The 26336-nt window shown below is 56.6% G+C and overlaps 1 protein-coding gene across 3 annotated transcripts in view; it reads left to right on the top strand.

Moving 5' to 3' along the window:
• KDM2B (lysine demethylase 2B) overlaps positions 1–26336 on the top strand; it is a 96159-nt gene that overhangs the window by 29780 nt on the left and 40043 nt on the right. For all 3 annotated transcript variants that reach the window (XM_040987043.1, XM_040987041.1, XM_040987042.1), the window contains exons 7-11: positions 8212–8305; positions 9250–9403; positions 15695–15810; positions 21552–21678; positions 23493–23962. In XM_040987043.1, coding sequence (XP_040842977.1) covers positions 8212–8305; positions 9250–9403; positions 15695–15810; positions 21552–21678; positions 23493–23962 — 961 coding nt within the window. The remainder of the gene's footprint in view (positions 1–8211; positions 8306–9249; positions 9404–15694; positions 15811–21551; positions 21679–23492; positions 23963–26336) is intronic.

Raw genomic sequence — 26336 nt, 5'->3', positions numbered from 1 at the left:
CTTCATTCAGTGCATATTGAGTGGCGACTGTGTGCCAGGCCTTGTAAGCGAGGCCAGCACGCCAGTCAAGGCTCTCGCTCCGAGTGTTGTTTTCAGGCAGTCTCTCAGATTACTTTGCAGTCCTGTTCCTTGCCCTCCAAAGCCAGAGCTTTCCTATCTCCCCTGCCCACTGGATCTGGGCCATCTCACAGACAGGGTGGGCTCAAGGTGGCCAGGGAGGGTTGCTGGTTGTGTTGTCCATTTGGGTCTGTTCTGCTTGGAAACCAGCACAATTACAGAGCCTTGGGATGGGGAAGCCAGAAGGCCACTCCCCCTGGAGCTGGGGCTTTCTGGCTGGTGGGGTAGCCTTTCCCAGGAGCGGGGAACAAGGGAGAGTGAGAGGGGAGGAATCAGGGAGGAAAGGAGAAGGGCCTGGAACCCAGAGGTGATCCGGGCAGAGGTTCGCTCGTGGGCCCCTCCCTCCATCGAGCTATTGATGACAGATTCATTCAGCAGCTAAGCGTGGAATGCCCAACCGGTGCCAAGCACTGGGGAGCTTAAGAGAGAGAACCACATGAGGCTCTGTCCCTGAAGGGAGCTTCCAGTTCAGGGGAAGACAATACCAACCCCCTTGCGATGAGGCCACCAGGCAGAGGCCTGTGGGGCTGTGGAGCTCAGGCCAGAGGACTTGTGTTGCCCTAGATCTCGGGGGTGGCATCCGTTCCCCCACCCTGGGCTAGGGGCTTCTTGGGTGGGGAACACCAGGAAAAGCTTCCCTGACTGGGTGTGGAGGACGTGGGATGGCCAGGTATTAGGTCGGGGAGAGGGGGTCTGCCAAAGCAGGTTCAGGGTGAGGGGGCAGGCTGTGGGGCCTGACTCACTGTTCTTCCCCTGAGATTTTAAGTGGAGAGGGACGTGCTGAGGTTTGCGTTCTGCAAATTCTGTTGCCGCCTGGTGGGTTGGAGGGGGTGGGGCCGAGTGGCTGTGCAGAGGCTGCTGCGCGGTCAGGCAGACGGTGACAATGGGGCGGGGAAAGGACGGGGACGACATATTTGGGACTAAAGCAGTAGCATATGGGAGGGGGCGCAGATTTCAATTAGTTGATGTCTGTGTTGCTTCACAGAAATACTCAGTATCATCTTCGCTCTCAGAGTCCTTGAAATAGTAAGCGCTATTAATACACTTAGGATCCTGTCTGATTTACCAGGAAACAAAAGGGCTCACGTACGGTTTTCTTCCCCCCCCCCCGCCCCCCATACCACGTGTTTCTGGCACGTTGCTTCAGTTGTGTGGCAGACAGATTTATAAAGCCTGTCGGCAGCCACAAAAACTCATTCCAGGATTTGAACCTCAGTGGGAAGGTCACCGCCTGAAACCTTGGACATAGTCCCATTTGTTTGTCTAAAAAGGTCTCCCACATTCATCTGGAAGGGTCCGAGCACGGTGAGGTCCTGGGGGACCATACAATACTTGTGTGAATTTAATGAAAATCACATTGCTCCTGGATCTCACAGGGCCCCCATGTCGCAGGCGCCTGCGCAGTGGAGACCGCTTATGGCGGCTCACGTTTGCCATGACAGGAGGAAGGTCAAGTGCTGCAGACACACGACCACGTCCTCTCTGCTCCAGAATTGGTTCTGGTCAGTGGGTGGGAGGAGCGTAGGCGTTTTCAAGCCAGGGCATGGTGATTACAGTCTAGGGAGTCAGAGCAAGTTCATGGGAGACACAAGATGTTGACGTTTCGAGGACACTGGGATGAACAGATTTTTTTTTTGCGTTTTCCTGCCAAATATCTGCATCAAAATCTTCACGGAAAATATGTATTACAGGGCATAGCAGGTAAAGCTTCTTCCTACAGTGCTGGCATCCGTATGGGCACTGGTTTGAGCCCTGCCCTGGATAATCCCTTTGGCCGTGTAGAATTTGCTATTCTGATTATGATTTACTTGTTGATTGCTGTGTATCCTAAGCTTCATAGAAAACCTTTAGCAGCTTAAAACGGGGAGCATTGTCTCGGCTCCTGCATATCAGGAGCCCTGGAATAGTGTGTGTGGCTGGAGCCTCAGTGCGGGTCTGGGTCTCCTAGGAGCCTGTGTCGAGCAGGTGGTTGGCAGGAGTCTACCGCTTGGACTACTTTGTATGGCTTCCTGAGTGTCCCAGGACAGGACCAAGCAAGGGATCGATGACAAACCCAGGGGGAAGCCACCGTGCCTCATTTTGAAGGTCACTCTGTGTATGCAGATTAAAAGTCATCTAGGAGGTCCGGCCTGTACTTGAGGGGAACAGTGACTGAGCTCCCCTTCCTGTAGCAGGAGTGACCCAAGGATTTGTGGGTGCATCTGAAAGCCTCCAGGTCCACCTAGATATGTGATGAGTGTGCCCCTTTTCATTGAGCCGTGTGAGGGATGGTAGAACTTTCTAGAAGGGGATGAGGAGACCTCCTGCCTTCCTCCTCCTTCTTTGCTCCTGTAGCTCGCAGGCTTTGCAGAAATGAGATTTGCCAGGCGAAATCTGACAACTGAGTGAAGGAGGGTAACTGCCCAGCACAAAGAAGGTTCCAACCTAGCGCATTTGTTGGGCTCCAGAAAATCGAGAGTTGAGTGTCTTCTGCTCCTTACCATGCTTCCTAAGAGTCAGCGGGAGGAGCAACAGTGCAGAGGGTGCAGGTGGGCACTGCGTTGGGCAGGCCATTCCCAGAGGAGACCCCCTTCTCGTTCTTTAGAGGCCTGGGATGGGTCTGCCATCCCTGCCCTGCTTCCCTTCTGTGCAAAGTGTGAGGTGTGAGCCACACATGGCACAAGATGTTTGTCCATCTGGCCTCGCTGGCATTTGGCACCTTCTGCTTCTCAACCCACCCTCCCTCACGTCCTTATGGGGCTGTTGGCATCACGGGACACTCATCCCCGTGTCATAGATACGGTGGAGAAAGTGACAAACGGGCAGAAAGCCACGGGTCACACACCAGAGCCTGGGCTTCTGGCTGCCTGGCCATTCTCTTCCTCTTCCAAGGAGAAGCAATGCAAGCCAGGATGCTTTGTGCCCATCTTGTATGGAGCCAGCCGTCGTAGACGCTTGGCATGCCTCCCTCAGCAGTTCTGGAGGTAGGTGCCAAAAGTCTTCATGTTGGAAAGCAGCTCATCAGGTCATAGTGGTTCTGTGTGGGAAATGGAGCGTTGGAGGTGCTCTAGGAGGGCCTGGCAGGGCCTCAGAAGCTCCGTGTGGAAAGGCTGAGCTGGCCAAAGCCAGCACCTGCGGGGCCTGACCCGTGCAGCAACCAATGAGCAGACCCTGGCTAGTTCTCCGTGAGGATGCCGAGTCCATGGAAGGAAGAGGAGAGTGGTCCAGCGGTGCTCCACGGCCGCCCACAGGCATTTTCAGTGTATGGTTGAGTGCTTTGTCCTCACAATCCATCCGGATATGGGCCTTGCCCTCTAGAAGTCCAGGTATTTGTGACTAAAAAGAGAGTTCTTTCCTGTAGAGGGCTTTGGCTACTCCCAGCTCACGGAGCCCCACAGCCCATTTTATTAGTGTGACAAAGGACCCCTTCCTGAGTTAATGTGTCTTTAAAATAAGCAAACACTCAGACACACATAAGAAAGTCAAGCAACTCTAGAGTTTATGGTCTCCTGTGGGGGACAGGCCGCTGGGGATGTACGTGCTCAGGGCTGGTGTCATCCATAAATGACACCAGGAAGCAGCACCCTGGCTGGGCCCTCGCTCCCTTTGACACGCCTTGTGTGCTTGTCCCCGCCAGGAGGGCGGTTGGGTTGCTCTAGGGCAGAAGCAGTTCTTCGCTGACCAGTTATCGATTCAGAATTGGGTAGCTGGGATGCCCTGTGGCCACTTTGGGCCAAAGGTGGGAGAAGCCAGCTGTGAGCCCCTGCAGTCTCATTGCCCCCCCCCCCCCGCCCGTCTGCTTGTGGATTTGGGGGCAAGGCATGGCAGAGTGGAAGGTGGGTGGTGGCCCTTGTGACCCGAAGGTGGAACTTCTGATTTGAGCTGGATCCCTTCCTTCAGCCGGAAATCTTTCTGGTTTGCCTGCAACCCTCCTGTTGCGGGTAGCAGCAGTAGTGGCGGAAGAAGGGCTGAAAGACCCATAGGACAGGCTACTTGGGTAAGTCCTGTCTCAGTCCACACTAGTGACCAGGGTGGGGAGGGCAAGCTGGGAGCCTCCGCTTCCTTATCTGAACAATGGACAGTCCTGGGACTAGCCTTGCCATGCTAAATACCCTAGTGTCTGGCTAATGGGTACTCAGCCCAGTGCATTCTCACAGCAGTTCTGTGCTGTAGGGTTTATGGCTAGCCACTAAGCCACGGATAGGGGAAAGGGTAGTAACGGCAAATTAGAAGGCAGAACTGAACTGAGTCACCTCCTTAACCTTTACAAGGGTCCCCACGGGGGGATGGGGAACAGCTCAGAGAGGAGCAGGAAGCCACCCAAGATCACACAGCCTGTCTGGTTCTGGGTTCTGAATCCAGGCGCGTTTCTGGGATCTCCAGGCCACCACTCTCTCAAGCCCTCTGGTCCCTGTCACAGCAGGCCCCACTGCTGCTTGTTTAAGGAACATGCCTTGCTGGGTTATACCCCAACGGGGAGCAGCATCAGTGCACTAGCAAAGCGCGGGAGGGAAGGTCCTCGGGCCGTAGCTGGTGGAGCAAGCGTGGTGGTGGTGGGTGGGGGATGCTGTCCGGGTGCCCTCACGCGTCCGAGGAGAGTGGGCGACTGTGGCGTCCCCTGGCGCTGGCCCGGTGCTTCCTTGTCGCTTCCGTGGCCTCCCTCCGCCTCCCTGGCGGCCACCGTGCCGCACCGGTGTTCAGTTTCAGCACTGGGATGAGCGCAGGCTGCAACCGGCTCCTCGAGAACAGAAGGCAGGGAGCGGGGGCCACCCCAGCGTCCTCAGCCAGGGCCTGGCAGCGCCGTGGAGGACGGCCACCTCCGCCACCGAAGGGACGCCAGGGAACCGTGCCGCCGCCTAGGGTAACTGCGGGCTGCTGGGCGGTCCCCGCGCTGCGTCCCGCTCCTTTGTGGCGCGCTGGGCGGGGGAGGGTGGCCTCCGGCTCGCAGGCTGCACTGCCGGCGTCTCTTTGTGCAAGTGTGGAGCGCGCCGCTGCTGCCTACTTCTAGTGCCAGCTTACAGCCCCGCTCCCGCTAGCCATCCGCCGGGAAGGGAGGGGGTAGTTTCTCCAAGTTGAGGCAGCGTCCCCCCAAAGTTGGTGCTGCAGGTGCAAAGCCCCTCCTACCACGCTCCTGGTAGCCAGTCGGGGCCGTGCAGGGCGGGAATCCCCTCTCCCCACCACCACCACCACCACCAAGGGCTTCGCTCCTGGGCTCCTGATTCTCAGCCGCCAACTTGGAGGGTTCCCTCCTACACAGAAGCCACCTGGGTTGGGAGGTGGTGGTGTCAAGGGTGCGGTGTTCTCGGGCCGGAGGTCTCGGAAGCTGAGACGGAAGCGCGGCTGTCGGCCGGCAGCAGGGAGAGCTTGGCTGCCGTGGCACCGAGCCGGTGCCCATGTGACTGCGGTGTGTTTGGGAGGAGGAAGCTGTAGAGGTCAGTGCAAAGGCGTCACGCCAGGGTGAGCGGGAAGGAGGGCCCGAGGTCAGGGCCTGCCGGAGCCAGGGGTGGTCTTTGGCTGCAGGGACCAGGAGAAAGCTCACCCTGTCGTAACCATCCTGGTGGGCCTCAATACTTAGGCTGCCTGGGGTGGGAGGGACTGGCAGGAGGGGCGGCCTAGGTCCTGCTGCCAGAAAATGAACCACACTAGGAAGAGGAAGCTCTTCAGGGGAGAGAGGGCTGGGGGCTCCTGGGCCAGCCAGGGGAACTGCAGTAGTGGTGGTGGTGGGAGGTCCTCTGTGCCAGCTGCAGGATGACCCGCTGGGCAGATCCCAGAGGATCTCAACTTGGAGAACTTTCCCTGCATGCAGTGGCAGCGCCTCAGCGATCCAGGGGAGCCTGGTGCCGGGGACTGTAGGATGGAAGTGGGACCGCAGGGCCTTCCAGTTGAGTCGAGCCCCGGAGTCTTCCCCCCTGCTTGGTCCTCCCTGCTGCCCATCCACGGTGGGCATCAGGCTGCAGCCAGAGGCTTGTCCTCCAGGCTCCACCCCACAAGCACTTAAGTTGTTTTCCCTCGACTGTGCTCAGCTCAGGCCCGGAAGGGGGTGGAAATCAAGGCTAGATTATAAAAAAGAATGAAAAGAAGCCACAACAATGAAGAAAAGGGTGTGTGTGCGTGCGCGCGAGAACCAGGACTAATATTTTGAAGTGCTATTTAATGAGAAGATGCCGTCTGCGGGGGTGGGGTGGGTTAGGGCTTCAGGGTCTCCTCCCTCCCCTCACTGCCCTCCTTCCGCATGCTGCTTCCAGTTCCCTGGAGAGAAGAGGCTCCCCCCAGGCCTCAGGCGGGGGCCCCCCGACTGGGGCTGGGCTGCGCAGGACTGGCGGGCAGGGAGGGCGTGGAGCTCCGAGTCGGGACTTCAGCAACCCAGGTGCCAGCTTCGTGACAGCCTGTGTCCTGTGCTGTCAACTACACCCCTCCGATGGGGTTGCTAGGCAGCGGAGCTCTGATGTACGGGGAGGCCTTCTGATTTGTCAGCCTCCTGCAGACACATGGCTAAGGCTCCTTCCAGCCTATCGGGAGGAGGGACGCGGGGCACGCCGCCTGCATACTGCCTAGCGCCGAGTCCACCTGAACGCGAGGTGCAAAAGGCAGCCAGAGGGAGGGGGGCCTGCTGGAGCCCTCCCACCTTCCAGCCAGCTCAGCGCTGCACGAGCGTCCCTGTTATTTGTACTGGGGCTTGCTGCTGGCCCCTCCCTACCCGTCCCCGCCCCATTCCTCCTCCTTCTCCCCCCCCAAATCTCGGAAAACCAAAGTGCAGCGGGGGAAAAGAGGTCAGTGGGGTAAGCATATGTGTGTGGGCACGGAGGTGTCAAGGTGCATGGGCATGAGCGGTGGGGAGGCTGCCCACTCCCTGGTGCCCTGGGGGCTCTTGTGGGAAGGGGTGCCTGGCAGGGAGGGGGGACCCTGGCACCTTGTTTGCCAGGCCTGGATGTGGAATCCTGCTCTGTGACCCCTTGCTCCTTCATTCTGCCCATCCTTAAGAAGGCAGTGGCTGGGATGGGGAGCCGGGACCAGCATGTCCCTGCAGGAGGGGCGTGCTGTTCAACATCTGCTGGCACCCAGAGGAAGAACAGCCGCCACCTCTGGCGGGCTCTTTCGCTGAAGTGCCTTCCACCCCAATCCCCCGTGAGGTTCTCAGAGGGCTCTGCACCTGCCCGGGTGGCCTCAGGGTCTTCTCAGTCTTTTTACCTTCCTAAAATTTTTCAGCAGCTTTATTGAAATGTGAATTTACTTAGCATTCAGCCACTGGAAGTATGCAATTCGGGAGTTTGTAGGGTGTTCATGGAGTTATACGACCACACACAGTCTCTTTGGGAATATTTCTTCATCACCCAGAATGAAGCCCTGTACCATTAGCAGTCACTTGCCCACACCCCCACCTTGTACACCTTGGCCATCTGCCCATGTCCTCCCCATCTCGACAGATGTGCCTGTTCTGGACAGTTTCTGCACATGGAACATACACCGTGGGGTCCTTTGTCGCTGGCATTCTTGTCCTGTTAGCCATGATGTTGACCTGGTAGCCACTTACCATTCATCACGTTGCTTAGTCTCTGTGCTGTTGCCCTGTTGGAGTGGCACCTCCTTAGGGACAGGGGTCTTTATGCCATCTTCTTCATTCCACTCAATGCCACCCATGGCTCAGGGCTGGACCAGTGGTTGAATGAATGAGGACTGATGGTCGACAGGCCAAACTGCAGACCGCCTAGCCTCTGCCAGAGGGGCTGGCAGCTTGAGGGAACTGCAGGTGCAGGAACAGAAAGGATGCCTCTTGCTCTGAAGGCTGGGGCGGAGCAAGGGCAAAAACTAGGCTGGAAGCAAAAATGCTGCCCACAGCCTCTGGGGGCAGGTAGCTGCTACGTGAGACCCATCCTCTGACTGCAGTACCCGTTTGCCTGTAATTTACTCCCGAGTACGTGTGTGTGTGTGTGTGTGTGTGTGTGTGTGTGTGTATGTGTGTGTTTGGTGTGGGGGGTGGAGGGGAGGGAGTGGTTTCAGTTAATAAAAGAAAGAGCATTTTTTTTCAGAGTGCCTCTGCATTTGGGTGCCTCTGCAGGGTTGGCTGCACCCTGGGACACAGGTGTTGACCTATCTGCCCTGACCCTTGTGCTGCAGGTACTGTCTGATGAGTGTCAAAGGATGTTTCACTGATTTCCACATTGACTTTGGTGGCACTTCCGTCTGGTACCATGTTTTCCGAGGTGGGAAGGTGAGTTCTGCTGGTCTCGTGTGTCTTCATCTTTCCTGATCTCTCCTGGCTATGTGGGTTGGGCTCTCCCCCACCTTACCTCTTGCTTCTGCTCTCCTCCACCGTCTACCTCCAGCTAGCCCCTTCCCTGTAGTATTTCAGATTTAGGGTCACCCCATCCCCTGGGACTCCCCACAACTGCTCCGTCTCTCTGTCTCTTCCTAAAGGCATAGGCTAAGAGCAGCTCTCTTGCTCATCCCATTGCCTTGGCTGGCGCCAGTGTGCTAAACTCCGTAGGCCCCTCTGGTTGCCAGGAGCCTCTACCATTCATTTCTCCTGGCTTTCCGACTCCTTCTAACTCGAGAGGCCAGTGGCCAGCACAGCCTGCCTGCAAGACCCCAAGAGCATTTCATGCCTGGGATAGAGGTCCCCCTTTTGAGAAAGCAAGCAGAGGGTAGATTTGGACATGTCTTTGCGTGCATGTCCCTCCCCGGGAGTGGGGGTGAGAGTGGGATACAGGTGTCCCTGAGCAGGTGTGAGCACTCCTGGCGACAACTCTGACCGCTGCCCCACGTGTCTGGGTCTGCCAACGCATCTGTTTTAACTGAACGTGTTGGAATGGATTCTGGGAGGAAGTCAGCCCACTTGATTCCGGATGTTTTTCTTACTTTCCAAAGTGAGCACAGGCTGGGTTGATTTATGGAATCATTTCATCCTACAGCTTGGGAAAGGCCCTGCTCTTCTCTCTACTTCTCCCAGGCAAGTCTGTGGTTTAGGAGCAAGAGTGTTCCTCCCTGGCATCTCAGTTAGAATGGTGCCTGGAGGCATTGCCCTGCCACCGCTGCCTCAGAGGGGGCTCTGTGTGACGTTGGCTCACTTGTGTACCCCCCTTACCCCACTGGGTGGGGCTGGTCTCTTTGGCCCTGGCCTCAACATGCAACCCACTGCTGTGCTTGTCTCCCCAGATCTTCTGGCTGATCCCCCCGACCCTGCACAACTTGGCCCTGTATGAGGAGTGGGTGCTCTCGGGCAAGCAGAGCGACATCTTCCTGGGAGACCGCGTGGAGCGATGCCAGAGGATTGAGCTGAAGCAGGGTTACACCTTCTTCATCCCTTCCGGTAGGTCCTGCTGGGGCTGGGTGCGCAGCTGTCGCTGGACTCCGTCTGCCCGCAGCACCCAGGCAGGCTCTGTGGCCACCACCAGGACTTCAGGCCAAGTGAGGGTTTCGTGGGGCTGTTGGCAGTGCCTGTGGGGAGTTGGCCAAGGCTGGGATGCTCTCTCCCCCAGGAAATCTTGGGCCTCTCCCAGTAGAGTTGGCAGTCCCCCCAGGACTTCTTCTGTGGACATGTGCGGGAGGACCACAGCAGTCACCTCTTGAGATGGAGGTTCTAGGGAAGACCCAGTGCCCTAGCCTCTCTGGAAGTCACAGCTTAACCTCTTTATGTATGCCTCAGTGTTCTCATCTGTAGAATGGGAGTAAGGCTTCCAAGGTGGGGTGGCCATGACAGGTTAAACTCACACCTGCCTGCCTGTGGTTCTTGGGAGACTAAGAGGCCTTTTTGGTGAGGTGACTGCTGGCATCATTGGTGGACGTGGGCTGCGACCTAGTGGTCAAGGAGATTCATCTTCAGCTACGTTACGGAAACATGCTAGGCAGAACTGTTACGTGTATTTCAGGGGGAAAAAAAAAAGATTGTCGTAGTTTGGTTTTTCATGGTTGACTTTGTTTTTAAGATTATTTTATTTTGTCGTAGGAAAGGCTGAATCCAGGGGCCAGGAGCTTCTTCTGGGTGTCCCATGTGGGTGCAGGGTCCTAAGGACTTGGACCATCTTCTGCTGCTTTCCCAGGCCATTAGCAGATAATTAGATGGGAAGTAGAGCTTCCAGATGGTGGCCATATGAGATGCTGGTGCCACTGCATCACAGTATTGGCTCCAAGATTGTTGTTTATGAAAAATGTTTGATGTATTTATTTTGTTTAAAAGCAGAGAGGTCTAGAGACAGACAGGCAGAGATCTTCTACCTGTTGGTTTACTTCCCCCAAGGCTGGACCAGGCAGAAGCCAGGAGCCCAGAGCTCGGGTCTGTCCTGTGGGTGACAGGGACCCAAGTTCTGGACCGTCACCTGCTGCCTCCCAGGGTGCACATGGACAGGAAGCTCGACTTTTTTTTTTATGATTTATTTCTTTAGGGCCCAGCACTGTGGCCTAGCGGCTAAAGTCCTTGCCTTGAACACACCGGGATCCCATATGAGCACCGGTTCTAATCCCGGCAGCTTCACTTCCCATCCAGCTCCCTGACTGTGGCCTGGGAAAGCAGTCGAGGACGGCCCGAAGCCTTGGGACTCTGTGCACCAGCAGGAAGCTAGACCAAAAGTGCAGTGGGCAGTGGTCGGGACATGACCCTGGCACCTCAGTATAGGCCAGAGGCTTCTGAAGCAGTAGCCTAAATACTGCACCAAACACCCAGCCTGACACAACCGCTTACCCTGATGTTTCTGATCCTTGATCGATAAAATCCACCGATGTGGAACACCTGGGCACGGCGTGCTGTCTATGCTCGGTTTCCTAAATGTCAGGGTTGACTTTATGAAAATGTACACTTTTTTATTTCAATCTATCACTCTGTGAGCACAGTGAAAACTACAGGCTTGGGCTTTGGCATTCACAATCATGATGAAAAATTTAGGTCCTTCTGAGGGCCTGGGATTGTCTCTGAGCCGGGTGGACCACCGCCCAGCTGACCAAAGCCCAGGTGAGCGGTGGTCAGCTTCTGGCTTTGGGTGGAGAGGAAGCCTTGGGGGGCGGGGAGGAGTTTAGGAAGGACCCTGAAGCTGGGAATATTCTTCTGGTATTTTCTACCTCAGAGCTGGGCCTTCCTCCCCACAGTGTGACTCTAGGTCCCTGTACTGGCTGCAAGTCTCTCCATCTCTCATCCCTGCTGGAAGCTCTCAGGAGTCCCACAGGATAAGCTGGCCTTCTCTGCCCATGGCTGCAGGTGATGGGACTGGTATCCACAGTGCTTCCTGGGTCTTCTTCAGCCAGGAGAGCTGCCTGGAGGAGGAGGAGGAAGACTTGGAAGGGGACCGAGGTGTAGGACGACTTGGAGAGAGGCTTGGTTGCATTTTGTACTGCTGGGCCCAGTGTGAGGGACAGGAAGTGAGGAACCTGGAGTTTTATGATGTGACTGAGTTGCAGTCTGATGGCCCTGGAGTCAGGACAGCTTGGGGCCAAGGTCATCCCCAGACAGCACCCAGAGCAACCAGGCGGCATTGTTCACCTGCAGCCTAACCCACCGAGTCTTAACGACATTCGAGAGCTCGGTCCAGGTGTGGTTTAACTAATAGTTCTGAGCATGGAAGCATTTCCTGTGCTGTCACCTTTTTTACTGTTTAATAGAGAAGCTACCTGAGACCCAAGATCCCGTAGTTGGTAAATGACAGAGGCAGTGGGGTGCCAAGTGTGCCTGGCTTGGCAATTCCCCAGGGATAGGAGACTAGCACCTGGTCCCCGATCTTAGCCATGGGACTCTGGGATGCAAGCTTCCTCAAGGGCCCCTCAGCTGCTGGGCAGAGCGGCGGGGATGGACACACGGCACGCTGCCCCCTCCCAAGTGCAGGTCCATCCAGGTGGCAGGAAGACGGGGCCCAGCCTGAGCACCTTGTGAGTCACTGCTGGAGAAGTGCCCTGGGGTCAGGGACTTGGGCTGTGCTGAATGTGCGTCTCGTGTAGTAAGGATCATCCAACGCCCTACCCGTCCTGATGGCCCATGGTGTTTCTCAGATGCTGGCCAATCGGAAGCAGGAGCTCCTTCATGGTATAACCTCCCTGGGCCTCAAAGGAGCCATCTGTGAAATGGGTGCAGAGAATAATAGGCAGAAGTGTGAGGCTGTGGAAAGCAGTTACTGCTTGGGTTGAGCCAGTGAGAGAATGAAACCTGGTATGTTACTACTTCAGTTCTGAAGATTCTGACTGTCATATGTGGCTTCCCTGTGTTTGTAGTGTGGCTTCCCTGTGTTTGTAGTGTGGAGCAAACATAAATCGCCCCCCCGGGCCTGTGGCAGCCCACGTTTGCTTTTGTTCAGATTCAGCCCCTGGTGCCAGCCGTGAGGTCCCTGGGTGGGAGGCAGGGCCTGGCCCCAGCATAGGGGCATTCATCAACAGTGGGGTGCTCCTGAGTTTCATGACTTTGGCATTGTCCCTACAGCAGCCACAAAGGTGGCGACTAGGAGAAGTGGCATTCTGGACAAAGGTGGCAGAGCCTGGGGGCTGTGGGTGGGACTCCATGTACCCCCAGTGTCCTCCGCAGCCCTTGTGGAGGTCCTAGAGGACACCTACCCCACCCCTTCAGGAGGCTTTGTGGGTCACGCCGCTTTCCATCCGTGTCTGCATCTGTCCCTGGCCGCCTGGCCTGAATAGCCTCTGTTTATTGCCTTCTGCTGTTGATGACTCTGGCCTGGAAGCAGAGGCGGCAGGTGCCAGCCTCCCCTGCCCAGTTGCCAGCTGGGGACACCTGCTCCTGTGTTTCCTGGAAGTAGACGCTGGCTGGAGGCTCGGTACGGTTGAGACCTAGGGATGCGGTAGGCGGTGACTTCCTCTCCCCGAGGGTAGAGCCATGGCAAGCAGGGCTCGGGCAGGCACTTGGAGCTGCTTTGCTGCTGGGAGCTGCCCAAAAGGCCTTGGGTTGGAAGGAGGGGAGCCCCTGTCTCCCCCACCCCTCCATTTGCATCAGCAACTCTCCTCTGTTTTGCTGTGTTCCCGCATCAGGGCGACAGATGGAAGTCCGGCGTGTCTGCCTGTCCACCTGTCAGGATTGCGGGGAGGGGTCGGGGCTGGAGACTATATGTTTTCCCTGAGCGCCTTCCTCCTCCAGAGCCCCTACCATCCGCGAGGCCGCCTCTGATAGCAAGGGTGACTGCTCTTAACCAGTTCTCCACCCATGTGCCCGCTGGGGCAGAGGGCACCATTGGCTTTGCTTCCATTTCTTACCTGTCACTGCTGCAGGTCCTGTGATGGCCAGCGCTGGGGGATTGGAGGGTCTGACCCTTCAGGCACCTGCACCCCGTGACCTAGCAGGTCCTGGGCCCCACCCTTCCAGGAGTAAGGCTGATGGCCACAGGTTAGGTAATTCTGTCTGGTAGAAAGAGTAATGTCAGTGATGAGATGATCAACTGGGATTGGTGTGGGGGAGTGGGCATGGTTAGCACAAGACCCTTTCAAGGTGCAGCTGCCTGTTCTGCACAGAGGGCAGAAGGAGGGAGGAAGGCGGCCCAGGTAGCTGCAGGGTGCCCTGCAGAGGCACCCCAAGCCTATGTAGCAGCTACTTCTGCAGGGGCAAGCTGGAGTCCCGGGAAGGGGCATCACTGGGGATGCTGCTGCTCTCGCTGCCCCCCAAGCACCAGCAGCAGTGGCCACCCCTGACTTGGAGCCAGCACTCCTCGGGGAAGATGACAAAGAGAGGTGGGTTGGGGCTCGGAAGTGTGTCCGTTAGCAGAATCAGGCATTCTGGCTGGAGCCGAGTCCTGGTCTTTTTTCATGGCTCGGGTCACTGCTGTCCTTGCTTTTCTCACTTTCTGTAGCTGGTCCCCTGCCTTTTGCCGTGCCTGTCTCTGGCCTGCTTTGAGCTCCATGCCATGCTTCTCTTTCCACATCCCCTGTTGGTTTCCAGGCCTGCACCATGGGCTTGGCGGGCTCTTGCTATGCCTTAGATGCAGTGCAAGCAGTGGCTAGAAACAGAGCGGTGCCTCTTGCCAGCTGTGACTTCATTATGCGAGCCGCGTTCCTCTCCCGAGCTGCAGCCTCGGCCTCCGTAAATTGGAGCTGATTATAGAGCTACCTAACCGCTGGCTCTGTGCCGTCCACTCTGGCGCCAGGAGCTGCTCCTAGGTCCCCGGAGCACTTGCAGTATGACCCGTCTGCGCTGGGATGTGGTCCAGGCTGAGTCTCCCTAATTCTGAAATCTGAAACTTTATGAACATTTGTGGTCAAAGGTTCAGGTTTTGGGGCATTTTGGATTTTCAGGTAGGGAGGGGGGATGCCCAACTGGCGAAGTCTGTGCCAATATTCAAAACAAAGCAAAATTAAAAAAAAAAAAGTCAGTGAACTCCAAGTGCTGACACTGAGGGGTAGCGAGTTAAGCCACTGCCTGCAACCCCAGCATCAAGTGCTGGCTGGTCTACTTCCTGTACAGTCCTTTATGGCCTGGGAAAACAGCTGAAAATGGCCTACAACGTTGGGCTTCTATACGCATGTGGGGAGACCCTGGTGAAGCTCCTGGCTCCTGGCTTCAGCCTGGCCCAGCCGAGGCTGTTGTGGCCATCTGGGGTACTGAGCCAGCCTATGGAAGATCTCTATTTCTTCCTGTGTAACTCTGCCTTTCAAATAAACCAAATCCTAACCAGAGCAAAGTCCATGCTCTGAAATCTGGCCGCAAGCACATTGGCAAAGGATTCTCAGCCCTGGCTGAGTCTGGCGGCTTCCTTTGTGTCGGACCTTCACCTGCCAAGCAGACATGGACTTCCAGGTGATGTGGCCACTTCTGTCGCTCAGTGTGCTTGTGGTGAGCTGGGATTGACAGTGGGGTTTCCTTTACTTTTTGTGAGAATGGATGAGCCAAGGTGTGGCACGCGCCAGGTGGGTGGCAGTTCACTACCTTTGTCATGATCCCTGTGCTGACCAGGGAGAAGAGAAGCCAGGGCCTGCAGGAGAGAGGCCGGTCAGCGGCCAGCGGGCCTGTAGGGGACAGCTGAAGAGAGGCGAGGTGGAGTGCAGGCAGCGTGTGTTTAAGAAAGCCACCTGGAGGGCCCGGTACGGTGGCGTCAGATCGGCATGGCATCGACCGTTGCTCTCACTTGGGGAGTGAGTTATCGGACGGAGGATCTTCCTCTCTGTCTATCCTCTCTGTATATCCGCCTTTCCAAGAAAAAAATAATAAAAATAAATCTTAAAAAAAAAAAAAGAAGGCCACCTGGAAAGACGGCTGGGAGCGTTTGGACTGTTGGGCGGACGGGGCGGAGGAGAATGCCTGGCCCCTCCTTTGTCACAGGCACTTGCTCCACTGTTGCCTGCGCAGCCTGGGAGGGCGTGGCCAGCTCTCTGGCCAACACAGTCGTGGGGACCAGAAGCTGCCTGCCTCTTGGTTGGCTACAGCAGAGGGGTCCTGAGAAGGAAAGCCTACGTTCAAGTTCTCCAGGGGCATGGCTGGTTTGCAGCTTCCCACCCCTGACTCGAGTTAGCCTCGCTGGCTTTGGGCCCCTGAGACTTGGTACTCTGGGTTCTGGGTGCTCTCCTGGCCTCACCCTCTGCTGTGTGCCTGAGGTGCCCCACCTACAGCCTGGAGGAGGGGAGGGCACCCACACCCCGCCCCAGTGGTCCTGCAGCTCATCCTCTGTCCACCTTCCCTCCCCTCCAGGTTGGATCCATGCGGTCTACACGCCCGTAGACTCCCTGGTGTTTGGAGGGAACATCCTGCACAGCTTTAACGTGCCCATGCAGCTCCGGATCTACGAAATTGAAGACAGGACCCGGGTAAGGAGGCGCAGCGGGTGTAGGGGGTGGGCCTTCCTGGAATCCTTGATAATTCTCCTTCTTTCCCACCCCTAGCCTCACCCCAGCCTCCCACTGTCACCTCCAGGCAGGTGGCAGCCAACACCCCCTTATTAATGAGGAAGTGTTTGCGTGGACAGAGCACTGGGGGATGGCGGTGGCCGGTAGCAGGGTGTGCCGACATTGGGGGAGTGTTGATGCCTTGGCAAGGGGGTCTCCTGACCTGAGGTCAGGCCCTGGCCCAGTGTTCTGGAAACTCCCCGAATCGGGTGGCTCACCCCTGTCCCGCCACTCTGGAAAGGCTGTGCATGTCAGGCCCCTGGGTCCTGTTTGTCTGGGTGTTGTCCCCCATCTGCACCCTTGGTAGCCTGTTGGCTTCTAACGCATTGGGTTTCCTCCGCCCCCATGCCCAGGCTGAGCCTCAGACCTGGGGCGTGTGCCCTCCTGCCCACAGATTCCTCTTGAAAAGCACTGTGGCTCCGAGCTCACGTCCCTGTCTCCCATGCTGGGACCCGGTTTGGGACCGGAGGCCAGAGCCTTGGGGCCAAGAGGGCGTGTTTCTTGCTCTTTGTTAAACGTGGCTATTGAAATGTTAATTCTCTAGTTTAAAAAAAAAATGTTTTAGCTATCTTTCCCAAACACTAAAGTAAAGTACGGCATTTAAAGTGCATGGTTCAGGGTTTGCGTGCCCCTTATTTCAGAACCATTTTTATCACTTTAAAAAGTCCAGGCAGTTGCTCTCCAGTCTGCAGCCCCTGTCCCTCCAGCCCTGACAGCCACTAATCCTCTTTCTGTCCCTATGGATGGTTCTGGATCTTGGCCATCAGTGCAAGTGTGGGCTTTGTGTCTGGTCTCCGCACACACCATCGTGGTTTGGGAGTTCATTGTTTTTGTGGCTGAATGGTATTTGTATGGAAAGACCTTACCCTTTCTTCGTGGGCTTTGCTTCAGAGACGAGCCTGAGTCCTAACGCAGTACCTCACAGGGACAGCTGTCCAGTGTCGGATCCCTGTCCCTCCGGGTCTTCTTTTTGGGTCTTGGTTCGCATGGAATCATATAAGGGAATCGGTATCAGCCAACCACTGCATGTCAATTTCACCCCCTCAAAAAATTTTTTTGAAGATTTATTTACTTATATTGGAAAGTCAGATTTAGAGAGAAAGATCTTCCATCTGCTGGTTCACTCCCCAAGTGAACACAATGAGCCAGGGGCTTCTTCCAGGCCTCCCATGTGGTACAGGGTCCCAAGGCCATTCTCTACTCTTTTTCCAGGCCACAAGCAGGGAGCTGGATGGTAAATAGAGCAGCCAGGATTAGAACCGGTGCTCTTATGGAATTTTGGCACATGCAAGGCGAGGACTTTAGTCACTAGGCTACTGCACTGGGCCCAATCTCAGCCTTTTAACAGTCCCAGCACCGGGGATCCTTGGCCAGGGGGCTCCTAGGCTGCTTGGAGCTTTCCCCGGCCATTGGGTGAGCTATTTAGGGGTGTGTGTATAACTTGTCGGTTATTGTTTCCGATGTCCCTAGCTGGAGAGACCCAGCTGTGTGGGCCTGGTCCCCTTGCCCACTCTCCACTCCACCTTGCTGGCACAGTGAAGGCCAGCCCAGGCCCGATCAGGCAAGTGCTGCCCTGTGGCATTCAGGGGAAACGCACCGTTAGGGCATGGTTGTCATCCCACGGCCTGGCTTGAGTCCTCACCCGTGGAGCTCCAGCAGGCTGTGCTCTGGCCAGCCTTGAAGAACAGTAAGGTCTGTCTGGGAGCAGACAGCAGCTGTGGGATGGATGGAGAACTCTGCAGGAAGGTGTCGGGTCTGTGACTCCAGGCAATTCCTGAAAGCCAGAGTCCAGCTGCTGTTTCCAGAGGTGCCTTGTGGGGAAGCCGTCCCCACCCCCACCCCCAAAACCCTGATCCAGGCCCCATCACCCGTCAGGAGCCCAGCTTCCCCAAAGCCACTATCCCTGTTGTCTCAGAGGGCACCCCATCTGGTTTCCCGGAAGTAGGTTGATGGCTGGGCAGCCGGTGTGGGCAGGCTGGGCTGGAAGCAGTGGCAGACTGCTTAATCTGCTTTGATTTGTGGTCTTTGATAGAGGGGCTTGGCCAAGAGGCCAAATTATTCCTGTCATAGGAGCGAGGGCGGATGAACAGCGCTGGGGCATGAGTGAGCACTGGAAGCCAGATAAAATGTCAGGGCTCCTGGTCAGCGTTCAGCAGCTTAATTCTGCACATTCCTGCGTCCTTTCTTCAAGAGGATACAGCCATTAAAGAGCTTTGAAAGAGTCCTAAAGCGTGGCTTTGCTTGGAAACCAATGCAGGGCCTGCAACGAGGCAAACTCAGTCTCCAAGCCCTGTGGTATGGGTTTGTCTTAGAAAAAGCAGCTGTGGACCCGGCACGGCCTAGCAGCTAAAGTCCTCACCTTGCACTTGGCCGGGATCCCATATGGGTGCCGATTCTAATCCCAGGAGCCTTGCTTCCCAACCAGCTCCCCGCTAGTGTCCTGGAGGACAGCCCAAAGCCTTTGGACCCCGTACCCCTGTGGAAGAGGCTCCTGGCTCCTGGCTTCAGATCAGCACAGCTCTGGCTATTACAGCCTCTTGGGGAGTGAATCAACGAACGGAAAATATTTCTCTGTCTCTGCTCTTCTCTTTATATCTGACTTTCCAATGAAAATAATTAAACCTTTAAAAAGTGAGAGAAAAAAACAAAAAGGAGCTGCAGGGGGTGGGGGAAGCCCCTGTGCAGTCTGGGGTCTCCTGTGTTTATAAAGGAAGCCATGTCTTGCTCCGCCTCTTTTATTTTCCTAGAACAAATAGTAGGTGACCTCCCCTCGCAGTGTCGCTGCCCACAGCTTGCGACGGGGGACTGCAGGGTTTCTGCTGCCACCTCTGTGCCGATGCAGTCCCCCCTCTCTCCCTTACAAACCTGCGGGCCTGTGAGGGAGGGGAGACTCCCCCAAAAGCTAACGTGCGGTGTGCTTAAGCTTTGGCAGGGATGGTTCCCCAGGCGCTGCATGCTTCCTCTCCTTCTTCTTCTTTTTAAGATTCATTTTTATTGGAAAGGCAGATTTGCAGAAAGATGGAGAAAAAGGTCTTCCATCCACTGTTTTAGTCCCCAGACGGACGCAGCAGCTGGAACTAAGCTGATCTGAAGCAAGCAGCCAGGAGATTCTGTGGGTCTCCCGCATGGGTGCAGGGTCCCAAGGCCTTGGGCCGTCCTCTGCCACAAGCAGGGAGCTGAGCGGGAAGTGGGGCCGCTTGCAAGGGGAGGATTAACTAACTGAGCCGATACACTGGGCTCCGCTGCACGCTTCTGACCCCGCTTGGCTCAGTGAGGGGCAGGGAGCTGCATTCACTCACCAATCTCTCCCGTTTCTCTCTCTCCTCCCCATCCCCGTGGCTCCGTGAACGCAGCCTCCCTGGAGAGGTAACCCTGCTCACCCCGCTCTTCCACAGCCAGCGGCCCTTTCCCCCCTGCCACTCACTGGATGTTTTTTCTTTCCTCACCCCCATTGCTTTTTTTTTTTTTCCAGGAGAAAAACAAAATTTCTGAGACTTCCACCATGCTCATATGTTTATGCTGCAGATGCTTGAGACCTGGGACTTCTTTCTTGGTGCTCTCAGACACCTTTAGGTCCAGTCTCCTGAGGCCACTGGGGCTGGACATGGAGTCGGGCCCTCCAAGTAAGGGTGCCCCTGGCCCGAGCCATGGATCTCTGAGGGAGCATTTGAGCTGACACTCATCCTCCAGGCCTGGAGCCTGGCTTGCTCAGTCACTTCCCTGCCGGTCGCCCAGACTGACTAACAAACAGCTCAGTGTGGCTCCAAATTTGTCAACAAGTCATGTTGAGCAATCATGTGTTTAATGTTCCCAGGCATGTGGCTGGAAGCTTTTGAAGGCGAAGGGTGGAAGGCAGCAACTCATTTGTAAGTCACCTCTTTGCAAATTTTGTCTCCTGTAGTCCTTCCTCTCTTGGAAAAAAAAAAAAAAGACAAAATTTAAAGCATTGGAATTCCTTCATCAGCATTTGTGGTCACCCAGCTGGTTTCTCTTGGATTCAGCAACAAAGTGGGGGGCCTGCCTTCTCCTGAAAGGGGGGTTCCCCTGCCCAGTAGATCCCCAAGGGGGATGGGGCCTGTGAGTGGCACAGCGGCGGTGCCCAGACCTGGGGATTTTGTCGGGTGGCTCAGATGTGACTCAGGGTCGGCTTGACCTCAGCCTCTATTTCAGGGAGTATTAGTCTCAAAACTGTCCCCTGCTCTGGAGTACGGCTGGGCTGGAGGACCCTGTCCCTAAGCAGGTGTGCTGCTTGCTGGGGAGTACTCTTCTTTTTCGAACTCCAGAGCGCACCCATCTAGCACTGTGAAAACAGATGTAGCCTCACTCTCTCCCACCAGAGAAACGAGTCCTCTCAGCCACGTGGCTGGAGCCAAGGAAACCGCTCGGTGGTGATCTCAACTCCGTTCATCTCACCCAGCCCGGGAGCTGAAAAGCATGTGGCTGCCTCGTTCTCATCCCACAGCCTTCCATCCTTGCCCTGGGGGCAGGGAAAGTGCAGGGGACCCATCCTGCAGCTGGGAGGAGCGAAGCCCCCCGTGGTGGGCTGTAACTGGAAACCAAGCTGCAGTGGCCGGAGAGCTGGACTCTAGTGGTGGGAGCACAGGAGCTACTTGGAGGTGGCTGGAAGGAGCTCATGACTTCAGGCAGGCAGAGGCCCTAGATCCGTCTGTGCTTGTCTTTGTGCCCTGTTCTTTGGAGGAAACAGCAGGGCAGCCGGGGGATTGGGAGTTTGTGTACCCAGCTCCCAGTCTCGTGCCTTCTCCCTGCAGCTGTGAGTGTGGGCGCGTGGAGCCTCGTGGGGTCTCTGCAGCAGAGGAGGCAGGGGCCGTCCTTGCACACTGTCACTCCCCCTTGCCCACTCGGGGTACAGTTTCTGGATGGTTCCTCAGTGCCCAGGCCTTCCAACGTGCCCCTTTTCTCTCCTCCTTGGTTGCTTTCTCTTTGTCTGGACCCTGCACTCCCCCGTATCCGGAGCCTCTGGGCCCACGCCACTGGGCAACTGTAATTCTGAAAGCCGTCTGCACCTTCTTTTCCTTCCCAAGAGGATTTCTGTGTAGACCCTCCAGGCTGGAGTGTCAGGACAGTTTTGGGCCATGGTGGGAACATGGTGTCTTGGCTGGAGAGGTGGGCATTGCCCAGCAGTAGTGGGGGAGAAGGACTGGGATGCCAGGAGGGGGATCCGCGAGGCCTCACTCCTGTGGGTAGGCAGGTGCCCTGTGGCCCGTCAGCAAGTGGTGAGGCTTGGGAGTTGATTTCTGGTTCCTGAAGGGCACGGAGAGTAGCCAAGTGTGGGCAAGAATTTTTAGGAAGTGCAGGGAGCCGATGTGCTGGGCTGGACTCGGGTGGTGTGGCCCCATCCGTAGGTCCTCGTGAGTCAGGGGAGGCCTCCGGTTTCTCTGCCTCTCACAGGAGCATGGGCCTGGTCTGGCTGCCTAGCGGCCTGTGAAGGGATGCTCTCCCCTCGCCCTTTTCGCTGCATCCGTGCATGCTTCCGGCATTCCCACCCGCCAGCGTCTTCCTCCTGCCTCCGCTCCAGTGCTGCCCCCACACCATTTCTCCCTGCTGTCATCTGTGCTCCTGCCAAGACAATGAAAATGACCCTCTCCCCACTTCCCTGCCTCCTCTGCTTGCTGCCCCGAGACTGACCTGGCCTCTGCTTGCAGGTGCAGCCTAAGTTCCGTTACCCGTTCTACTATGAGATGTGCTGGTATGTCTTGGAGAGATACGTGTACTGCGTGACCCAGCGTTCCCACCTCACTCAGGAGTACCAGAGGGAATCCATGCTCATTGGTGAGTGGACCCCGTGGAGCCCATGGACAGGCTGCCTTTCTCTTTCTTTACAAAGAAATTTATTTATTTTACTCAGAAAGTGAAAGTTACAGAGAGAAAGAGGGAGAGACAAAGATCTTGGATCTGCTGGTTCAACTCTCCAGAACGGCTGCAGTGACCAGAGTTGGGCCGCTCCAAAGCTGGGAGCTGGAAGCTCCTTGTGGGTCTCCCGCATGAGTGCAGGAGTCCGAGGATTTGGGCCGTCCTTGACTGCTTTCCCAGGCCACAAGCAGGGAGCCGGATGGGGAGTGGAGCGGCCAAGACGTGCACTGGCGCCCATATGGGCTGCTGGGACTGGCAGGTGTAGGGTGAGCCTTTTATGCCACTGCGTGGACCCTGGGACCAGAGTTGTTTCCTCAGGCCCAGAGTCCTTGAGCTGAGGGGGTTTTCTTCTCTCCTCTTGTATCTTTTTTTTTTTCTTTTTTTCCTTCCTTCTTTTTGCGTTCCCACCCCCCATTATGGAGACTGAAACTAGTATGGGCTGAGTTCTTTCACGTGTTGGTTCAAATGCTCCCAGGAGTGGGAGTTGGGCCAGGCTGCAGCCAGGAGCCAGGAGCTGGGAATTCCCTCTGGGTCTCCAACATGGGTGGGAGGGACCCAGGCACTCGTGCCCTCCTCTGCCGCTTCCCAGGAGGCACGTGAGCAAGCAGCTGGAATTGAAAACAGGATAGGTCAACCGTGGGCACTGGGGCATGGGCTTCAGTCCTCTGCGGTCATGCTGGCGTGTTTCACCACAGGGTAGGAAGGGGCAGCATTGGTACTGTGGCACAGCAGGAGTAAGCCTTCACTTGTGGCAGCAGCATCCTGTGTTGGAGTCCCAGCTGCTCTGCTTTGCCATCACACCTGTTAGGCAGTGAATGACGAGTCAAGTCCTTGGCCCCCTGCCACCCGCGTGCCTCAGAGGGAGGCTGGGCGGGAAGTGGAGCAGCAGGGTGCTCAACAACCGGAACTCGGTGTAGCATGCTGTCTTTTTTTTTTTTTTTAAAGATTTATTTTTATTATGTTTTTATTGGAAAGACGGATATACAGAGAGGAGAGACAGAGAGGAAGATCTTCCGTCCGATGTTTCACTCCCCAAATGAGTGCAACGGGCCGATACTATGCCGATCCGAAGCCAGGAGCCTCTTCCGGGTCTCCCACGCGGGTGCAGGGTCCCAAAGCTTTGGGCCGTCCTCCACTGCTTTCCCGGGCCACAAGCAGGGAGCTGGAAGGGAAGCAGGGCTGCCGGGATTAGAACCGGCGCCCATATGGGATCCCAGGCGTGCTAGGCGAGGACCTTAACCACTTGCGCCACCGCGCCGGGCCCAGCATGCTGTCTTTATCCACTGCACTGTAACCCCGGCCTCTCTTTTTTTAAGTGTTAACTCTTATTTTTTTAATGAAACCATTTTAATTTATTTGGGAGGATTACATACAGAGATAGGGATGTTCTGTCTCCTGGTTCACTCCCCAAAATGCCTACAACACAGTCTAGGCCTCCCACGTGAGTGGCGGGACCCTGTCCATTGGCCTGTCAGCACCATCTCGCAGGGTTTCCTCCTGCAGGAAGCTCAATCAGGAGCCGGAGCTGAACCTCCAGCCCAGGCGCTGTCATGTGGGACGCAGGCTTCCTGACCACTGGACCAAGTGCTAACACCTTGCATTTATTTGAACGGCCTGTCCTACAGTCGCCCATCTGAAGTGTGACGTGGTGTGGAGGAACGGGTGCGAGCAGAGGCACCGAGGGCTTGCTGGGGACCAGGCCTTCATCTCCGTGCTTCCTGTGTGCCCTGCAGATGCCCCTTGGAAGCCCAGCATAGACGGCTTCTCATCTGACTCCTGGCTGGAGATGGAGGAGGAGTCCTGCGAGCAGCAGCCCCAGGAGGAGAAGGAGGAAGAGGAGGGTGAGGCTGCGGAGAAGGCCCTGAGGCCGCCTGCTGAGCACCCTGCCTCCCCCACCAGCACCCCCTCTGAGGACCAGGAGACCCCCGGGAAGAAGCCCAAGGCCTCTGCCCTGCGGTTCCTCAAAAGGACTTTGTCTAATGAGTCAGAGGAGAGTGTCAAGTCCACAGCCATGCCCACGGATTACCCCAAGACGCCCAGCGGCTCTCCGTCCACGGAGGTTCCTGCCAAGTGGACCCACCTCACCGAGTTCGAACTGAAGGGCCTGAAAGCTCTGGTGGAGAAGCTCGAGGCCCTCCCCGAGAACAAGAAGTGTGTTCCCGAGGGCATCGAGGACCCCCAGGCACTCCTGGAGGGAGTGAAGGTGGGCAGGGGCCTGGCCGGGGGGTGGGCAGGATCCGTACAGTGACCTGGGTCAGCTCTGTCCTCCCAGGCTGTCGGGGTGTCTGTGCAGAGGCCACCAGTAATTTGCTGGCGTGGTTAACCACAGGTTCCTTCTCAGCCAGAGTCTGGAGCCAGGCACTCCAGGGTGGTACGTGGGTGCCCCAACTGGCATCCTAGCCCTAGGCCAAGTGCCCGCCCGGTGTTAGACATGCCATCATTGGGCTCTTCGAGGTCCTGCGGCCTCACCAGCGAGTGAAGTTATGGTGCCAGCTGGTGTTGGAGCCGGAACTCTCGTTCCTGGTCAGGAAGTTGTACTGCCCAGGGCCAGCATCGTTTCTGCTGTGGGAACAGCTTGTACAGCCCACAGCCAGCCAGGGTGGGTGCCACCAGGCCCCTGAGGACCCCCCAGGCAGGCTCCATGCCCCGGCTTTGGGCAGCTCAGCTCTGGCTGCTCGATACAGAGTGTCTAGACACCAGGACACTTGCTTGCCTTTAATGAATAGGTAGGCTCAGAGAGGGTGAGGCACACTCCTGAGGTGCGTGGTGGGTGAGAGGAACCCGGGAGCTGCTGGTGCATTGCGGCCCCCCCAGGCATTTGCTCCGGAGTGAAGCCAGTGGGGGTGCGAGGAACGCTGCATTTTAGCTTTTTCTTGCACGTGGCAGTTCTCTCGTTCATGTCTTCACTTAGGAGGCCTTGTGTTAGAGTCAGGATGCAGACGCGCCGGCAACTTGGGACCCTGGGCAGACAGCGAGTTGGGTGGGTGTGTGTGTGTGTTTGAGAACTGAGACCTGCAACAAGGAGACTGACAGGTGCCACCAGTAGAGGGCGCCTGTGTCTAAAGTCCGCGCTCCTGGCCCAGCGCCCGGCGGCCTCCAGGTGCTGAGAGCCAAGTCTTGGGGCCCCAAGACCGCTGGGCTCCATCAATGGAGGGGTTATTTCACTGGGTCTTGCCTTTCTTGGGGGATTGGACCATTGCTGATCTTTTTAGGGGAGTTTTATGAAAATAACGAACTTCTCCATTTCCCCCAATATTTGTTTCTAGACAGTAAAATTTTGCATGTGGCTTAGGAACCTTGGGCCGTTTCCCCCCGGGTTCAGGTCCTCGTCCCACCCCTGCCCCAGTTCCTTCTCCCCATCTGCATTCGTTTTCTGGCAGAACAGGCCTCCACCCCTGGGTGACTTAAACAAAAAGAAAACCCCTCTGAATCAGGAAGTTCTAGGGGTGTGTGTGTCAGGGGGCTGTGGGGGCTCCGTCCTTATCTCCTGCAGCTGCTGCCCACTGTCCCTGGTCTTCCTGGCCACTTGCCCTACCACTGCCATCTCTCAGACTGCTAGCCAATGGCTGCCTCTCCGTGTGCGGTCACTCATCCAGTGTGACCTCTTGTTAACTTGGGGACCCTCCATGTGGCCACACCCTTGATACCGGGGGAAATGTGGCTGAGGGCAGCACCTGTTTGAGCCCGTGTCTCACTCCTTCTCTCTGGGGTTGACACCTCAGTCAGTAGACACGCCGAAGACAGGAGTCGCCTTGGGGCTTGTCCTGCTCAGAGACCTCTCTCTGTACCCAGCTAGAACCCAGGGAGGCCTGTGGCTGTTTGGGAGCAGGTTCCCTCCTCAAGCAGCTGTGACTTGAGGATAACACAGTGTATTGCAAGTTGTCAAGGGCATAGGCCAGCGCAGGAAGTGACCACCAAGACTAAAAGTGGGTATTTTTGCCAAATTCCCCTCTGCGAGGTGGTTCTGCAGCTGCTTCCTGAGCCCTGCTCCTAATGCCCACAGCACCATGCCCACCTTCCCAGGATTCCCAACGTATCTTTTTATTGCATGGAATTATGGCGCCTTGTGGAATTTCTGAACACCAGATTCCACGTATAAGAGGAAAATGTCCCCAGTTGTGTGGGCCTCATCCGCTCAGCAGCTGTATCTTAGAGAAAAGGAGGTGGAGGCCCCAGGGCTGACCGACCGCCCAGTGGATGTGAGCAAATGGCCTGGGGCCTGTTGGGTGACTGAGTTCAGTAGTCAGCAGCCCGGGCAGGGACGTCCCCACGTCTCCCGGCCATCTGGAGCAGTGGGGCCTGTGTCATTGCAGGTGAAGAAGCAGAGAGAGATGCATTGCCTTGGCCAGACCCACACAGCCTGTTGGAGTTTCAGCCCGGATGTTTGACATGTCTGGCATGTGGGTCCCAGGTGGCTCTAACCAATGGCTGCTAGCTGCCTGGCTTCAGACAGTACAAACTTCCTCTGTAACGGATCCCACCCCCGAGTCTAAAGTCAGTGCAGGGAGGATCCTTCCTCCGGCATCCTGAGGTTCCCTGCAGCTCCCGGAACGCCTTGGCTGCTGTTTGAAGGGCAG

Source organism: Ochotona curzoniae, unplaced genomic scaffold (genome assembly GCF_017591425.1).
Source record: "Ochotona curzoniae isolate NIBS_2020 unplaced genomic scaffold, NIBS_Ocur_1.0 contig_46, whole genome shotgun sequence".
NCBI lineage: Eukaryota > Metazoa > Chordata > Mammalia > Lagomorpha > Ochotonidae > Ochotona > Ochotona curzoniae.
This window is presented reverse-complemented; position numbering and strand designations above follow the sequence as displayed.